The sequence below is a fragment of the Pelodiscus sinensis genome, chromosome 2 (genome assembly GCF_052426305.1).
Source record: "Pelodiscus sinensis isolate ZL-2025 chromosome 2, ASM5242630v1, whole genome shotgun sequence".
Classification (NCBI taxonomy): Eukaryota; Metazoa; Chordata; order Testudines; family Trionychidae; genus Pelodiscus; species Pelodiscus sinensis.
The window spans coordinates 171,432,987-171,451,390 of record NC_143053.1 but is presented as its reverse complement, the minus strand read 5'-3'; the positions used below and the strand labels follow the sequence as shown (position 1 = coordinate 171,451,390).

General features: G+C 42.9%; 1 protein-coding gene across 1 annotated transcript in view; it reads right to left on the bottom strand.

The window, feature by feature from the left end:
• Positions 1-18,404, bottom strand: part of ELMO1 (engulfment and cell motility 1) — a 448,991-nt gene that overhangs the window by 200,202 nt on the left and 230,385 nt on the right. The window contains exon 15 of the mRNA XM_075921743.2: positions 5,923-6,031. Within this exon, the coding sequence (XP_075777858.1) occupies positions 5,923-6,031 (109 nt within the window). The remainder of the gene's footprint in view (positions 1-5,922; positions 6,032-18,404) is intronic.

The following is an 18,404-nucleotide window of genomic DNA, read 5'->3' as shown; positions in this document are numbered from 1 at the left end:
GGTGTGGGAGCACTGTAGAAGGTAGGCAGCCTGCCTGCCTGAGTGCTCCATTGTACCACTGACTGGGAGGTGTCTATAGTAAATACCTCCTGGCCAGGGCCAGAGCCTGAACCTTGCACTCCCTTCCACACTGCAACTTCCTGCCCCCATGTCAGAACCCCCTCCTGGACCCAAACTCCCTCTCAGATCCCACATCCCCTCCTACACCTGACCACTTACCAAAATTCTTGGTGTGGCCCACCTTGATCTAGTGGTCTAAACACACAACATGGCAAACAAAGAACTGCTCAGTTTTCATCCCAACTCTGACATCAGTTTCCTCTGTGGCCATTATTAACCTGACTCCTTTAGTCAAATTAGGGATACCACCAATTACTTGCTAAAATTGGGTATTGTGTGGCAGCACGCAGGGCCAGCTGTGCCTTCAACTAGGAGTCAGAAGGACATGCTTGTGGCTTCCAGGAACTGCCTGAGGTAATCATCACCAGAACCCTGCTGCACCTGGAACCACCACCCTATGCCCCAATTCCCTGCCCCATTCCTGAGCTCAATTCTTCACCCACATTTCCTCCCAGGGCCCACACCCCAATCATCTGGCACAGTCCTGAGCTCTCTCCCACACACCTAACTCCTCGGCCTCAGCTCGGAGCCCCCTCCAATCCCAACTCCTCATCCTTGAACCCACACCAGCACCACCACCCCTCACACTCCAATCTTGTCCCAATGACTGAACAAGGGTGGGAGAGAATGAGTGATGGAGGGAGGGGGAATGGAGACCGCAGGGGCGGTGTTTCAGAGAATGGGTTGGACTGGGGTGGGGAAAGGGTGTTCAGTTTTTGGCAATCAGAAAGTTGGTAACCCTACACATGATACCAAGAGACAGAGCTTTAACAAAGTACAAAACTTCCTTACAGAGGTAATCAAAGTTACTGCAGGCCTTATCAGATTCATGTCCAACTGCAAAACCTCTCTCTTACCCTAAAGTTTCTCACAATAGCTACAATATAAGTCTAATGTTGAATGTGTTCCTCCATCACAGCCCCAATCCAGGAAATTATCCCGATTCAGGAACCATTGAGGCCAATGGGTAAAGTTGCAAGATGGTTTCAACAAAAGTACCGGACACACCTGACATTACATCACAATCTACATTACATCTTATTTAGAAAATACTGGACAATTATATTTTCTGAATTTGTTTCCCCGAACAGTAAGCTCAAATACTGGACTGTCTGGTTCAAAACTGGACATCTGGCAACCCTACCAATGGGTAAAAGGGACAGACCCTGTTCTAGTTCTGTTTAACATTAATATTTCCTAATATTTCAGCTGCCCTGTTTTGGAAGCCTGGTTTAGGAATGCACTCAACATACGCAGAATTTTAAGCATGTGCTTATGCTTCGTTGACTTGGGATTTGGCTTTAAGCTTATCCTTAAGTGCTTTACCTAACTGAAGCCTGATTCCCCAAGTTGAGAATGAGGTCAAATAAAAATTCAGATACATGAATCTGGAGAACTGCAAAAGCCAGACACAATATATGTGCTTAGTCTACCCCTCAACACTTTCCTTGGATGAGTGGGATGCTTTACAAAAACCCATAGGAAATTCAGGATTTATCTTTTTATCATCTCATGGTATTTAATATAGCTGAGCAAACAGAAAATAATGAGAGTCAAATGCTTCTAGACTGTCCATTATTTATGAAGAAAGATTTATCAGTTTCACACTTTAAAGAAAGTTTCTACCATTAAATATTTCAGGAACAGAAAGTAATTTTTTGTGCCGTTTAAATTATACACTTTATAAACTGTAAAAAATATCCTGCAGTCCAATACAATAATGGCTAGCTATGAATTTCTAAAGGAGAAACCGATGCAGCCTGAAAGCACATTTGGAAACACAAAGCATTATACCTGTGAGACACCCTTGACTTAGAATGTAACGGCTCATTTTAAGACTCCAGATCAGCAACACAGCCTTTATTTTCAATTGAAAAGGAAAGTTTCCATACATGTTCTCCTAAATGTCAGTTCTAGTTTGCACTTCTCAGTATAATAAAAAGTGGTACTTGGTTGCTGACCACAAAGGATCTAACATATACAACAACATATATTGTTTTAGAAGAGGTTTTTTCCCCTCGTATATGTTATAAGACACCATTTTATTTCATTATGGCCTTGTAAATGACCTTATAGTTGCAATTCTACATAAACAACCATATTAAAATCATTAAGTTTGCACAATTAGATACTCAAGAGTGAATAACTATCACAGCACATTCAACTTTACTCATGTGCATTTATTATGAGGCAGTATATAACTACATAATGGGCCAGATCCACAGTTGGTGTACATAAGTGTAGCTTCATTCAGGCAATTATCTACCAACGGAAGAACCAAGCCAATGCTTTTTAATGAATCCTGACTTTTATGAACCTTGGCTACACAATGTACACACTTACAGACAAACTCTGTGCCAAATACTCTGCGTCTGGAGAATAGCATTCAACAGGCTGTAAAACTTGATCAAAGCAAAATCCAATTTTACTGGGATGCTAAAAAGCATTTGCCCATCAGCAAATCTATCTCTAGGTAAGCATACACTTATGCTGCATAGTGACAAAAAGCATATTTCCTCACCTTAAGCTTCATTAGTTTGACTAATATCAAACTATTTAAAAACACATGGAAGAGCACTCAATCTCACCCAGGGCTCTTCAAACACCTGACATTGAAAAATTGTACCAAAAGATTAAAGTGTCCAGAAGTTACAATTCCCTGGAATGACCAGTACCATACAAGATAATGGCCATTCCAATTAGAAGTCAACTCACTGCTGCCAACCAAGACTCTCTTAATCTTTGCTTCCCTGCCCCAAACATTCTATTCCTGATATCTCTTATTGTCCACTTTTCCCAGGTTTGGACCTCTCAGTGCTCCCTATTCCTGCTTTCCCAGATTCCTTCCTCCAAAACCCTATACCAAATATGTATTAGGTTTAAAAAAAAAACCAAAATTCTTTATGTATTCATTTTTATTAACACATATTTTAACTGAATGGAAACAAGCCAACCAATCTCACAATCTTTCTATTGTACTACACCTCTTCAAACAGGGTGCCAAAACATTGATGTGGAATGGGTGATATATCACTGTTTGAAGGTGCTATAGTAGTACTAATGGATACTGATGTTATTGTGCACTGGAAAACACCTAAGTATGGAGAAACCAGGATATCAATCATAGAAAAAAGATCAAAGCTTCTTATTCTCCTCAGCCAAAATTTACCAGCAAAGACTTCACACAAGCCAGCAGTTGCACATATGAAACTCTGCAGTCTTACAGTCTAGCCAGTGGCAGTAAGATAATTTGGGGGGAAATACCCAGGACAGTATATCCAACTACAGGTTGAACCTCTCTAGTCCAGCACTTTCCAGTCTGGCAACATCTGTGGTCCAGCATGATGTTAGTTAGCCAGACGTCCACTTATCATGGAGGTGACCAAGTTTTCCATGGTCCCATAAAGTTTATTTACAGTCACCAGTCCTGGCTCTCAGTGTTCTGTGCTGATATTTAGCTCTAATTCACCCCTACATGTATTCTAAGAGCCCAGTACGCAGTGGACATGTTGGTAATGCTGCTAGACAATATTGACCTTCTGTGGTTTGGCAAATTCTCTGAGTCAGCAGTAGTCAGATTCCAAAAATGTCGGACTAGAGGTTCAAGCTGTACAATTGTGGTGTCTCTTCAGTCCTATTACAGTACAGGCAGTCCCCGGGTTACATGGATCCGACTTACATCAGATCCCTACTTACAAACGGGGTGAGGCAACCCCGCACTAGCTGCTTCCCCCCAGCAGACTAGGGAGACGCGAAGCTAGCGCCCCTCCCCCCCCCCAGCAAACCAGGGAGACGCGGAGCGGCTTTTCTCAGCAGACACCTCAGCTTGAGAATAAAGGACTGAGGGAAGTGAGGTGTGGGAGAATAAAACTGAGCTCTGGAGAAATGTTTGGCTAGAGTTTCCCCTACAATATGTACCAGTTCCGACTTACATACAAATTCAACTTATGAACAAACCTACAGTCCCTATCTTGTAAGTAACCCGGGGACTGCCTGTACTTCTATAACAGTCTCTGGTCTGTACTGTTCATTTTCTGATACCTTTCAATGGGGGCTTTTTTATGCTGGAATTCAAATATGATACTATGTTATTATCTTGAATGCATCAGAGTCTGAGCAGCTATTTTGAATGCTTTAAGCACAAGGCTATTCTCTGCACAGGGAAGAATTTTGCCTTTGGTGTGCTGTTCTCTTGGCATGCTGCACTTAAAAGCACTAGATGAAGTATCAGCCAAATCAGACTTTCTAAATTGAATTTCCGATTTATGTTGCAGAGCCTGTGGGAATAAGAACCAGAGTAACTCTTACAACTATTAGTGCTCTCTTTTCTGATTTCCTCAGATTTGTTGCAGTCTGCTGCAGTGGGCTTGGGGGCAACAGGAAAGGAAAAATCTTGATTAGCATAGAGAATGTAAGAAAATAATGTGTGCAGTATAAATAAATAGCACAGCTATGCTGCCAACGTGGGCTTATGGAAACAAAACTTGTGGCAATGTTTGTCGGCAAAGACAGTAACGATAATAATACTGATTTGTACCTGAAATGATACATAATACACTGAGTCTTACGTTGCTACTCTATACTAGCTAAGAAATGATTTTCTGGGATTTTTTAATATATTATTTTTCTTTATAGAGATATAGTACTCAAAACTAATTGTAAACTGCTTGAAATCATACCATTAACTTTATATTATAATTTTGTTATTCTACAGCTCACAGTTACAGTACATGATAACTCTAATAGCTGACATTTATGTAGAGTTTAAATACTGTAATGTATTTACAACGTATGGGTTTACTTGCAGGACTGGATTTCTAACTTATGAGCCCCTAAATGCGGCATCTTCAGCCCCTTCCCCACAGCATACAACGTGTTTTTCATAAAAAATAAAACTTTTAACCCATTTTTAACGTTTAGGTACCCCTAGAATGCCAGCGTGCCTAGGCACATGCCTATTGTGCATACTTGAAATCTGGCCCTGTTTGCTAGTGCAAATGTACATGTGCAGCCTCATTAAATCAGTGGGATTGCTACGTGAGAAAACATTCAGCAAGCTAAGTATGGGCTGAAATATCAAATATTTTATCTGGGGACCTGGAACATCACACCCAAAATGTAACTCTCTCTGGATAACAACTGACAACGATCAAGCAGCACATAGCAATCTTGCACAATGTATAACAGCATGTCAAGAATACAGTATTGTATTCAACAGAAGAGAAAATGTAAATAAAAAAATAGAATTACCCAATTTTTCTAGGACACTGGAGTTACCACCATAATTGGGCAAAAGTCAGATGATCTTGCAGTGACCACAAGAAGCCAGGACTTAGGTATTATCTCTTAACCAAAAGAGACAAGTTGCTTAGTGTTCTGGAAGTATCCTGCTGGGGAACTGGCCCAGTATGGACTCTGAGGGAAGTATTCATAACACCCACATATAGCTAGTATAATAACCCTGATGCACTAACAGGCTTCCTAAGTGTCTGAAAGGATTTACAGTAGGGATGCCCATTTCCCTTATTATATGCACATGTGGTAATGCACACAATTTGCCAAAAAAACATTGGAATTAATACAGCAAGTTGCAATTGGTACAATACTCAATTATTAAGCATATGCAAAACAGGATCACAATGGCATGTGCTTCTAATGAAATGAACTAATGTATCATTTAATCCATTGCTGGGGATCCATATATCACCCCCAGAAAAAAAAGTTTTGGAAAACAATGCCAAGAATCACACAGATCTGCATCTTAAGCTTAAAAGTTTGTTTAAATAAACAGGCTAGACTTACGTAGTTCTCCTACTTTCATGATTTCACACAGCATCTTTGTCAGCTCAATGCTACTGCGGCCAAAGGGACATTCATGCTTGTCTTCCCGGCTGCTGTTTTCCAAGACAATCTGAAGTGGAAACCAAAATGGAAGTTCATTTATGTGAACAACATGTGTGTTTGAAGAAATGTTTTCCGTGCTCGGCATATCGGTGACCACATGATTGCCTTAGTTCTTTAAAAGTCGTCTCAGTCTCAAATTAGGGTTTTGGCCCCAGATATTAAAATAAATATTAAGATTAATTTACGATAATCTGTTGAAAAAGAGGAGGATATGTTCCTATTCATTTTACTGACTCCCAGCGAACAACCACCAATAGTGTCTCATGTTCAAACATGACCATTTTTGAAGCACTGTCATTCCAATAGAACATTGCTGCTCTGATTCCAACTCTGAATGCAGAAATTAGAATGGAAACCAGCAGCAAAGAAGATCATTTTTAATTTAATTTTGTGTGTGCTGTGAAAAAGGAAATTCAATTTTTTAAAATAATGTAGAACAATTAAAAATAAGAACGAAGATTGATGAACCCAGAACTCAAGCAAAAAGATCTATACCCATAAAGCCTATTTAAGTCATATTAAAATAACAAGGTATGAAGATGTCATTGTACTTATAGTGCAGGTTTATGCATGAAAAAGATTTCAGTAAATTATTCACAGAATCATAGAATTCTAGAACTGAAAGGGATCTTGAGAGGTCATCAAGTCTGGTCCCCTGCCCTCGCAGCAGGACCAAATGCCATCAGATCGTCCCTGATAGATGTCCATCTAATCTGCTCTTCAATATCTCCAATTATCTATATTCTACAACCTCCCAAGGCAATTTATTCCAGTGTTTAACCACCCTGGCAGTTAGGAAGTTTTTCCAAATGTCCAACCTAAACCTCCCTTACTGCAATTTAAGACCAATGCTTGTTGTCCTATCATCAGAGGCCAAGGAGAACAATGTTTCTCCCTTCTCCTTGTAACACCCTTTTGGATATTTGAAAACAGCTATAATGTCCCCACTCAGTCTTCTCTTTCGCAAACTAAACAAATCCAATTCTATCAGTCTTCCCTCGTAGCTCATATTTTCTAGACCTTTAATAATTTTTGTTCTCTTCTCAGGACCCTCTCCAGTTTCTTCACATCTATCTTGAAATGTGATGCCCAGAACTGGACACAATGCTTCAACTGAGGCCTAATCAGTGCAGAGTAGAGTGGAAGAATTACTCTTACTCACAACACTCCTGTTCAGGAACAGTTCACTATAAAGGCTACAAATGAAACACACCCAAGGGCAACAAGTCTTTTGAATATGGAACACGGCTTCTTTTTTTTTTAATTAATGTTATACTTTGTGAAGTGATGTAACTCTTATTTTAGACAAAGCCCGAGCATTACATATGGCCTAAAAATGTCATTATGCAAAGATGAGACTATTATTTATGACAATACTACAGCCTGAACCTTTCTAGTTTGGCACCCTGGGGACCTGACCAGTGCCAAACCAGAGAATTTGCTGGAAATAAATATTGTCTAGCAGCATTACCAACACTTCCACTGCATACTGGGTTTTTAGAAGATATTTAGGGATAAATTAGAGCTAAATAACTGCACAGAATACTGAGAGCCAGGATTGGTCGCTGTAAACAAACTTTACAGGACCTTGGGAAACTTAGCCACACCCATGATAAGTGGACATCCAACTAACTAAAATCACGGCAGACCACGGATGTTGCTGGACCAGAGAGTGCCAGACTAGAGAGGTTCAATCTGTACAAATTTTGCATAAACTGGAAGTGACTTCTTTCTCAGTTTGACTGCAAAGAAATAGGATCAAATAGAATCTCAAAACAAAAGAAAACAAAAATTAATTCCTAACAACTTTCCACCATGAACTGAGGTTGTGATAACAAACTCTTGACCTGCTTTTTAGAAAGAAATATACACATGCCCTAACAACTACTGCATGGCCAGATGGAATATATACAGCAAAGCAGATTTTTTCCTAAGTACCATAGTACCTCAGATGCTCTTTCAATTTACTTGAGAAACAAATGTTCAGACACCACTCTCTACTCTGTAGGATTTCTTTCTCTCAACTCTCTTCCCCACCATATCCTTGCCTTTGAATTGTTTTTTAAATGACATAGGAAAATTCAAAATGGCTTAATCCCATAGCTGTGAGGCAAACCAAATCTATGGTTTTAAAGAGACTTAAAGGCAGAAGCTTAGGACCAAATAACAAACCTGACATGATCTTTTTTTTTTCGGTAATGGCACAACTGGGAATTTTGAGATGTAGGGCCAAGAATGGGGACAGTATCGACTCTTGTCAGAACAGTTAATTATAAATAAATCTTAGACATATTCTTTATTTGTACATTTTAAAAAATCATTGTGAAGCAATTACGGTACATGACCAAAGAAAGTGAGGGGAAAATGGAGTCTGAACAATCCTCCAAGGTATCAACAGACTCAGCCTTTGTCAGACAAGTGGTGGGAGACCATTCAACATTCCAGGGGTAAAAACTTGGCCCCAAAGTTAATAGTAAAAGTCCTGTTGACCTGAATGGAACCCAGATTTCATCTTACTAGAGATGTGTGTGTCTATCTGTGAGTCCAGCTGTCTGTCTGTCTGCAAGTCTGTTTAAGAACTCCCCCTAAAAAGGTAAGAGCTAGGACCACCAAATTCAATATGCAGCTTCCTCTTATCCTAACTCAAAGCAAGGCCAGGATTTGGTGGTGCCAATGCATTGGGATATGTCTAGAATTCAATTATTTTCCATAACATGGAAAGGGAGGGGGCTGAGCGCAGAGATGCTATACTCACAGTTACCACTGGAGGAGTGCTATACTGCAGAGTGACCACTGCGGCAGCTGCACCACCGAGAGAGTGATCAACTAGGGATGGGGCTTGACATCTTGCCTATTATTGGTCCAGGTAAGTGGCTCCCTGACCGCAAATACCTCCCCCCTCCCAGCTCCACCTCCATGCCCCTCCTTTCCCAGAAACAATGCAGCCCCGGTCCCCACTGCAGGAACCACAGCCCTCCCCATCCCCAAGCACTGGGCCACCCAGTGTGGCCGCAGCCAGCCAGCCTGCACTGCCTCCCCCCCATGCCAAGGAATGCCAGTGGGAGGCCTGTGTGGCCCTCTTCCCCCCCGGTCCTGGGTTAGGCACATTCTTACAGTCCTGGCCCCACCTACTGCCCTGGGAAGTGCCTGTAGGAGGCATGCACCTCCACTGCAAGGCCTGAACCAGGCAACACTTCTAATCTTGTAGTCTTCTAATCTTATCTATTTCTATAAGCGCCAATCATCTTGTCCTATAGAAAAAAATCGTATAGAATGTAACAGAAAATATTTTATATGTTGAGTTAAAAACAAAAAGAACACACAAATACTACACAAAATAGAGAATAACAACTCCTGCCATAGAAATCTATATGATCGCTGAAAACAACTCAACCCACACCTACAGAAAATATTTCATTCTGTAGCTTCTTACAATAATTTCCATAGAATTCTAATGGTTGTATCCCTATTAAATCCTACAGGACTGTTACACAAATGTAGATTGGTTAAAGAATCACCAGTATGTCCTGCCACCTTCCTCCAGATATTTAGTCTCTTAGCTGATGGTGTGTAAGAAGAAACACAGCCATTCTCTTGACCTTTAAGTAGTTCAGTGCTCTCCAGGAGTTCTTTTTTCTGCTAGAAGTTTAGAATTAAACCATACCTAATTAGTCAATGCCGTACCTGGATAACAGCTGCGCCAAATCAAAGAAATGCCTATATAATTTTTGTTTTACATTCCTGCAGTCACCCTTTAGGAACATGTGAACATCTCCACTGTGCATTCTGGAATAGATATCTTTCTTTTAGAGCCCTTCTCATAGGAAAAAAGTGATCTGTTCCCAGACCCAAATGCTGGGGATTGGACAGAAAATGCATTGCTTCACCTCTCATTATTGAAATCCCTTTCTCTCTCTCTCTCTTTTTCTCTTACACACACTCTCTCTCTCTCTCTTTCTCTCACACACTCTCTCTCTCACACACTCTCTCTCTCACACACTCTCTCTCTCACACACATACACACACACACAATAAAGCAGAAAATCTGCATATGGGAGCAGAGGGCTTTTCTGACACAGATTTCGATACAGCTAAAGAAAGGAGGTAATAAAATCAATGCAGAAACCAAATGAAAGCAGAGGGGGGAAACGGCAATATCTTAGCAATATCACTGCTCCTGGCAAATGCATTTTGTTGAATTTCGCATTAACCCAATGTGTTAACATTTCATGAGTCCATAAATATTTAATGGTAACACTATCTTTGTATAATGTTAAGGCAGAATTACTGCACTCAATAAGAATGGCTGAGAAACAGTTGAGGCACTGTGTACTATGATATGCCGAATTAAATGGCAATTTGAGTATTCAGTGTGTAAAGCAGCTTCAGAATGCTCTTCTTCCTCATTCCATTGAAGAATTAATCTTTTTACATTTTCTGTGCAGAACAAAGATGACATGACACATAGCAAGCAAGGAAGATGGAAGATGCAATTAAATATGTGGATGTAAATTCTACAGATACTGATACTGATCTTTAATAAGCCACAATGACTGTAAAAAAAACAGCTCTTATAAACAACCCAGGAGAAATAATTCCTAATTTTGGCAATAGATTTAAAACATTCATTAGTAGATCTGTGAAACACTTTTCATAACTCAGGAATCCTATATCCTCATGCAAATTAAAACATTAATAAAACACAGCAGACAAAGGCAGTATCTTTGCTTCCCTGAGCTCACTGATTGTGAAAGGGACAGAAATAGTCAGAGGGCAAACAGGTTTCTTTAGCAAGTTGCTCAAAAACACAAGCAAGAGGAAAAAAACACATCTAGAAAATAAAATACAGGTCTAGAACAAAAATATTCATGCACCTTTGTATTAGATTTTTATAACTTAGCTTGATGAATGATTCTATTCATTTATTTATTCCTGTAAGAAAAACTAATAGCCAAGTTGCTGCCAAACTCACATAGCACTTCTTCAAATGAGAATCCACAGTTAAGATGCAACTCCTCTTGGTCTAATCCCAACCTTGAACTACCTAGCTGCTCTTTCTTTTCCTGGTGTGGTACTACCTCCCTCAGCTGTTTTTTTAAAATGGTTTTATGTTTATTATTTGCCTTTCACCTAGAGGCCCCAATCAGGGATTTGGTCTTCTACCATTGTAAGTGCTGCAAACACATTTAATGAAACAATCCTTATTCCAAATTGTGGGAGTGCTGCATATTGCTCATCCAGTTCTTGCCTTCATTTCCTTCTATTGTCAGCCACCTCAAAGATCCATCAAAGAAACTGAGAGGCGTGCAACTGTATTTTTTCCTCCGAAGTACATGCCAGTTTATTTGGGGAAACTGTACCATTCTGATAACGCGGTACATAATGGCTTCATCTTCTCTTGGATATGAACCTTTCAGTAATGTCCCAAAAATCTTTCCCTGGACCAAGGTAATTTTCAGAAAAGTCTTTTAACTGATCCAAGGAAACGGAATTTGTTTACAGCCTCATACAATTATTACAAAGATATTTTGTAAAACATTATCTGGTTTAACTAAGCACAAGGTATGAAATTTAGAGCACAGGCTAAAACTCCAAACCTAACCCACTACTATTTTAAGTAAGGGAAATAAGATCAGCTATTGTTTAGAAACTACTACCCCTCCACTGAGGCACTGTGAAGAAAGTTAAGACAACCGCTGTGTTCAGTGCTCATTAAAAAGGATCCAGGGTAGAGAAAAAAGTAAAAAAGATGTAATGGGAAAGAGGCCAAGGAAAAGGCAGAACAACTACAGGGGAGAGCAAACAGAAGAAACAATATGAGAGAAAAGAGACCAGGGAGAGCTCCGAGGGAAAAAAATAGAACTACAAAGAAATGCCAAAGTACAAGGGGGGAGGGGGGAGGAGGATAGCTATTGCAGTCTACAGTACAGACAACAATAAAGATAGGAAGACAAAATAAGCCCTAAGAGGAACAAATTGAAGATGTTACTGAAAAGGTAAGAATGGGTTAAAGCAGTGGTCTCCAAACCTTCTACACTCAAACTAACTTTTTGTATTTAAAACAACCCAGGATCTACCCTGCCCCTTTCATGAGGCCCCGTCCCTTCCCCAAACCCCCACCATGCTCACTTCATTGCCCCCCTTGTTCACACCCACCCACCCTTACTCTTAGTGGGCTGGAGAAGAGGGTTGGGGTACAAGAGGGGGTGCAGGTTCTAGACTGAGGCAGAGGGGTTTGCAGTGTGGGAGTGGTCTCTGGGCTAAGCATGAGGCAGGGGTGCAGGAGAGGTGAGAGGTTCAAGCTCTAGGAGGAAGTTTGTGTGCAGGAGTAAGCTCTGGGCTGGTTCAGGGAATTTGGGTGCACTAGGTTGCTCAGGATCCTGGTTCTGGGAAAAGGGGGCCAGGACTGTCACAGAGGCTATAGGGTGTAGGAGGGATATATGCAGAGAGGCAGCCAATTCTGGGTGGGAGCTCAAGCCTGAGGCAGAGGCTTGGGATGCAGGAGGTATGCGGTGGAGGGGGGAAGGAAGCTGCTTTCACGAGGCTGCAGGTTGAAAGGTGGAAGAGAAGTGCTGGTCCAGTATAGCCGGGCTGCTGTACTCATGATACTCCTGCCCTTCACGCTGCACAGCCATACAGAACCTGCCCACCTCAGGCAACCCCAGCCCCACGCCATGCCAAGAAGGAGCCTATAGCCCGTGGGGAGGCACCTGGCTCTATGCATGGCCCCTCTCTGCAGACACCACTCTTGCAGCTCCTATTGGCTACAGTTCCTATTCCCAGCCAATAGGAGCTGTGGGGAGCGGGGGTGGTACTTGCAGGCAGGAACAGTGCTTAGAGACCTCTGTCCCCTCCTCTCCCTCCCACTCCCAGGGCCATGGGGGCATGCTGGCTGCTTTCAGTAGCAGTGTGGGTTCAGGGAGGGCATGGAGCTTGCCTCTATCAGCCAGGAGAGTCTCCAGGTTCAACCAGTCAATCGTAATCGACCAGTTGATGACCACTAGCTTAAAGACATATGAAAGGGGAAGACAATACAATTTTTAAGACAGTAGATGTTATTTACCTTTTTTAATGCATTCCTACCACTAATAATCTATAGCTAATTACGGGGCAGGAGTTGCAGGATAATGTTGCAGCAAATATTTGTCCTTTTGTTTTATAATATATTTTCCAAGTTACTTAATTTGTGGCACAGCCAGAGTTGGCAGGCCACTGAACAAGAGTGTGCGGGAGGGGGACAGCTCTGCACACCAGGATTGGGCTGGACTAGGATTAGCCTCTCTCTGTCAGCCCTTCTGCACTGTGCAGAGCACGCTGCCTGGGGCTCTAGCTGCCATCGCGCTAGTAGCAGTGGTGGCCATGAGCCCCAGGCACCTTTTATATTGCCAGGCTCTGGGGCAACTGCCCTCTTTACCTCCCCCTGTCAGTGCGCCTGGTCACAGCAAATATTCCTTTCCCACCTAATTTTCTATCTTTACTGTCAGACTGAGGAGAAGGTTTCCAAATAATTATTCAACAGAATCAAGACATGTCAGAGAGAGAAACAAAGGCCTTTGTTTACATTTGGAAATGGTACCATCTCCACCATCAATTGTCAACAATCGGTGTAGATGACCTATTGCTTCCCACAGTTTGATCTTGCAGCTAACCCTTAGGCAGCAATGAGTCCACTAAACTGATTGTTTCAAGGATGCTTCTTTCTACAGGGTTAAAGCTGGAAAAGATAGATATTTATCCAGGAGTTGTCTTTGAAGGAGACAAGCTGCTTCTCCAGCAAAGAAGAATGCTAGACATCCGACAGCCATTCACCCAGTGAGGCATTTAGAAAGATATAGAGGAGAATATTTCTTTCTTGGCACACATGACTTTGTTGATATCCACTACTCTATATACTTTACAGTATGCTCTTTAAATCAACAGGAGCCTGCATGACCGAAAACTCTTATAATAAACTTGAGAGAGAGAGAGAGAGAGAGAGAGAGAGAGAGGTGTTCAAAACTACAGAGGATAACACAGCAAAAACTCAAGTCTCATGCCAGAATGACAGTGGTATAATATAAAGTTTCAATCAACAAGCAGGAAACAAACTTAATAACTGTTGCTGGAAACTTTCTGTTATGCCTTGGTGATCCTTCATTGAATACCATGCCATTGGAGCATGAAACGGTTCCTTAATATTGGACAAATAAATGTTTTTCATATCTGACCATAACATAATGTTAACCGAGACAATACAAGCAGCTTGTGTGTTTTCAATAGACTTTTTATTAGTACAGGCAGTCCCCGGGTTACATGGATCCGACTTACATCGGATCCCTACTTACAAACGGGGTGAAACAACCCCGCACTAGCTGCTTCCTGCCAGCAGACCAGGGAGACGCGAAGCTAGCGCCCCCCACAGCAGACCAGGGAGACGTAGAGCGGCTTTTCTCAGCAGACACCTCAGCTTGAGAATAAAGGACTGAGGGAAGTGAGGTGTGGGAGAATAAAACTGAGCTCTGGAAAAATGTTTGGCTAGAGTTTCCCCTACAATATGTACCAGTTCCGACTTACATACAAATTCAACTTAAGAACAATCCTACAGTCCCTATCTTGTACGTAACCCGGGGACTGCCTGTAACTGAGACAAAATTAAAAAGATGGGCCTTGCCTTCGTGATTTCCATCATCCAGATACAGAAGGGAGCAACTGGAAGCCAAATATTTTCCTTCGATGTTTAGCCAGCGCTCTAGTCCCTTGCATTAGGATGTTGGCTCAAAGAATATTGCTCCAGACCAATTGTTGGTGTATTACTTAGATTCCTTCACTGAGCTTAGGAATACCACAGAGATTCATTAGGACTAGGAACGAGATACAGAGTGAAGGGCTACAAGATCCACTACAATGACAGTAATACTTACAGTAAATCCCAAGGCAAATTCTTTCACAGGCAGCTCAGCACTATTAAAATGAATATTTCTCTAGACTTGTACAATAATATAGCCAAGCCTTACTTTTCTTGCATTTGTGACAGCCAAACATCAAAAGTTTTGGAGAGTTAGCTAAGATAATAACCCTCACTAGATTCAGTAGAAGCAATCGGGAAGCACAGGTTGGACCTTCCTGGTCTGACACCCTTACAACGTGACTGCTCCCACATGAGGGATTTTGCCAGACCAGGACCATTTGCCGGACCATTTCTGCTCCCCCTGCTACCAATCCCCTCAGCCCTGGTCCAGCGGCCGGCCAGAGCCAGTCTGCAGGAGATCTAGTGGCCAGTCCTCCACCAGGACTCACTTGTCCTAGAACATCCACGATCCAGTTGTCAGACCAGAGAGTCCCGATGTAGAGAGGTTCCACCTTGTATTTGAATGCCAAAAGAAACGGGACATTCCATCTTTTCTTCCCCTTGGCATTTTAATTTTCTTAGTTTTGTTACCCTTGGTTATGTACAATGAACATCTCTATCATTCCTGTCACGTCCAGGTGCCTTAATTGCCTTGTCTGGAAGTAGTATTTCCTGCTTGTGTTGGATAAAAGGAAGATAGGATTTCTGTCTTTACCTTTCACCGCTCTGCCTTTTCTCCCAAAAACATTTACCTTTACTCATACCCCATGACCCTTCCTTCTGGGTTGTCCCTCCAACCTCTCCTCCTATCTCTTATGTCTATTTTCCTTCTACCTTCCCATGATGCTCCTTTTGCCCTCTCTGTTCTTCTGCCCCACATCATCTTCAGCCTTCTACAGTGCATTGATGTGGAACAACCACAGCTTTGTAGGACAAAACAAAAAACTTACTACTTTCAGAGAAAGGGATTTGGATCACCATCTAAGGCAGAGGTTCCCAACATTTTTGATACTGCATATGTCCCCAGTAGGGACAGCCCACCGCGGCCCAGCTCCAACCATGGCACATGACTAGGGGCATGGTCTGGCAGAGTGCCACAGCCCAGCAGGCAGAGGTTTGCAGACAAGGAGTAGGGAATCTCTGATCTATGGAATTAAAAATTTGGAGTGGCAGGGACAGAGAAAGGCTGACCAGCCCTCAATGAAACAGTCTCTCTCATATAAGGAACTTGGCTGAATAACCTTGACTTTAATGAATGGGAGCTAAGGTTTATCTACAGGACCAAGTTAAAGGCCCTGGGTGATAAGTCTACGATGGATCTCCACATAGAGAAGTTGGGTGCAGAATATCCAAGTGTATAACTGAGGTGTTATGTGAAGGTGACCTGCAGTCTGCTAGTCACAGGAAGAACTGTCAAAAGAAAGGCATGAACCACCAATATGGTTACCCAACCATGAGACAATATGAAGCAGTCCTGAGAAAACAAATAATATGTGGTCATATAACTGAACACTGTAAAGATAATACGTTCACACTGTGGGTCCAAATTAAACACCTTTGAATGGAATACCTTAAATCTGGTATTTCCTTCAGATGAGTGCTTCTTATTCTCCTTAACTCAGTGGGGAGGTTCTCCAGATGTGTGTTTTGAATGGAATGTTTAGTTTGACTCTTGACAATTATGAATTTCTTCACACTGTTTAGTGTTGAGCAATGGATACTGAAATATCCAGTTGCTGATCTGAGATGTACCTGTAATTGTTTCATATGGAGAGTGCTGCACAATGAATGGTTCCCCACTGAAATAATCTTTCTGCTTGTCAGACTGTAAGTAGTGCCGACAGTACAGTATGCAGCACAATTTCAGAGTCTTTGATGCTGCATTCACATTATTCCTACCAAATGTAGATGAATAGTAAATTCCTTTTGTAGTGAAGCAGGGATTTTCCCCTCTAAACAAAAACAGGTGGTCCCAAAACCAATGCACCTTGGAAAATAGGACCAGGGCCCCTCTTCACTTTCTTCAGGCAGTGAGGGTACTGGTGGTTGGAGGAGGGCCTTTGCAATGCCACGCAATGCCTCGTCTTCCCCACTAGAGCAACAGATGGAGCCAGGGATTCCTCCTTCCACCAAAGTTGAAGAGTCAGGTTCTCTTGTCCACTTCAGCACCTCCTCAATCAGAGCAGAATAGGTGCAGCAAGTAGGTGGTCATGGGTTGTGGGTGAAACTAGTGCTGAGGTAGGAAAGCCCCCAGCCCTGTCCCTGCCGCCTGAGATCTTGTGGGAGCCTCCCCCTACTATAGACTGATTGGGTAGTGCCTCAGCCTTCCCTGGCCCTGGCTGGATTACTGGGGAGATGGAAGGCAAGTGGCACATGGCCACAGGTAGAGTACTGGGGAGAGGGAGGGTGAGTGGCATGTGCCCGTGAGCAGAACACTGAGGAGAGTGAGGGCGAGTGGCACGTGGCCACGGGTGGAGTACTGGGGAGAGTGGCACATGGCCATGGGCAGAGTACCGGGGAGATGGAGGGCAAGTGGCTGAGGACGGAGCACTGGGGAGAGGGAGGGCGAGTGGCACATGGCCACGGGCAGAGTACTGGGGAGAGGGAGGGCGAGTGGCACAAGGCCACGGGCAGAGTACTGGGGAGAGGTAGGGCAAGTGGCACGTGGCTTCACTAAGTACTGGGGAGAGGGAGGGCAAGTGGCATGTGGCTGTGGGATGCGCACTGGGGAGAGGGAGGGCAGGCAGTGTATGGTCTCAGTCTCCCCAGCCACAGATAGCTAGCAGCAAAACCCCAGTCTCAGCATGGCTGAATCACAGACAGCCCTAGGGGAGAAGCACTGAAGGTGGTTGGGGCAGCAGTGTGGGAAGGCATTGTCTTCCCCTCCCTCTTATACCCACCATCCATGTAAGTGGTGGTGGCTGTATCTCTTTTCCTGGTTTTATAGAGTTAAGCTAGTTCCACTGGTGCCATACCACATTGCTGTGATACGGGCATTAAAGACGTTTGGATCTCAAACTGTGGGTTGGGATCCCAATCAATGTCCCCACTTTAATGGCGATGCCAAGGCCAGCACCAGACTCACTGGGGTCCAGGGATGAAGCTGAAGCCTGAGCCTCATCACCCAGACTAAAGCTGAAGCCCAAGGGCTTCAGGCCAGGGTAGCAGAACTTGGGCTCCCACCCCCGCGATCTGCCTGCAGCATCCAGGCTCCAACTGTGACCCCACATTCCCCTCTTCTCCAACTGGGGGTCACGTAGTAATTTTTGTTGTCAGACGGGGGATCACGATACAATGAAGTTCAGAACTGCTGATCTACATCAGCATTCTACATGTGTGGGGTGGATTTGTCAATAATACCTATAGCTCTGCCTTTGTGGATCACAACTAAGAATGCCAAATTCTGAACACGCTGCTGAGCGACAGGACAACTCTATCCCAAAATGCTGGTGGTTATAACCCATAAGATAGCTTAAACTAGCCACAAAAATACCTGTTCCAGCCCCTATAGTAGCTAACAAGAAGTTATATAAGCAGTTCTGGAGGCATTCCA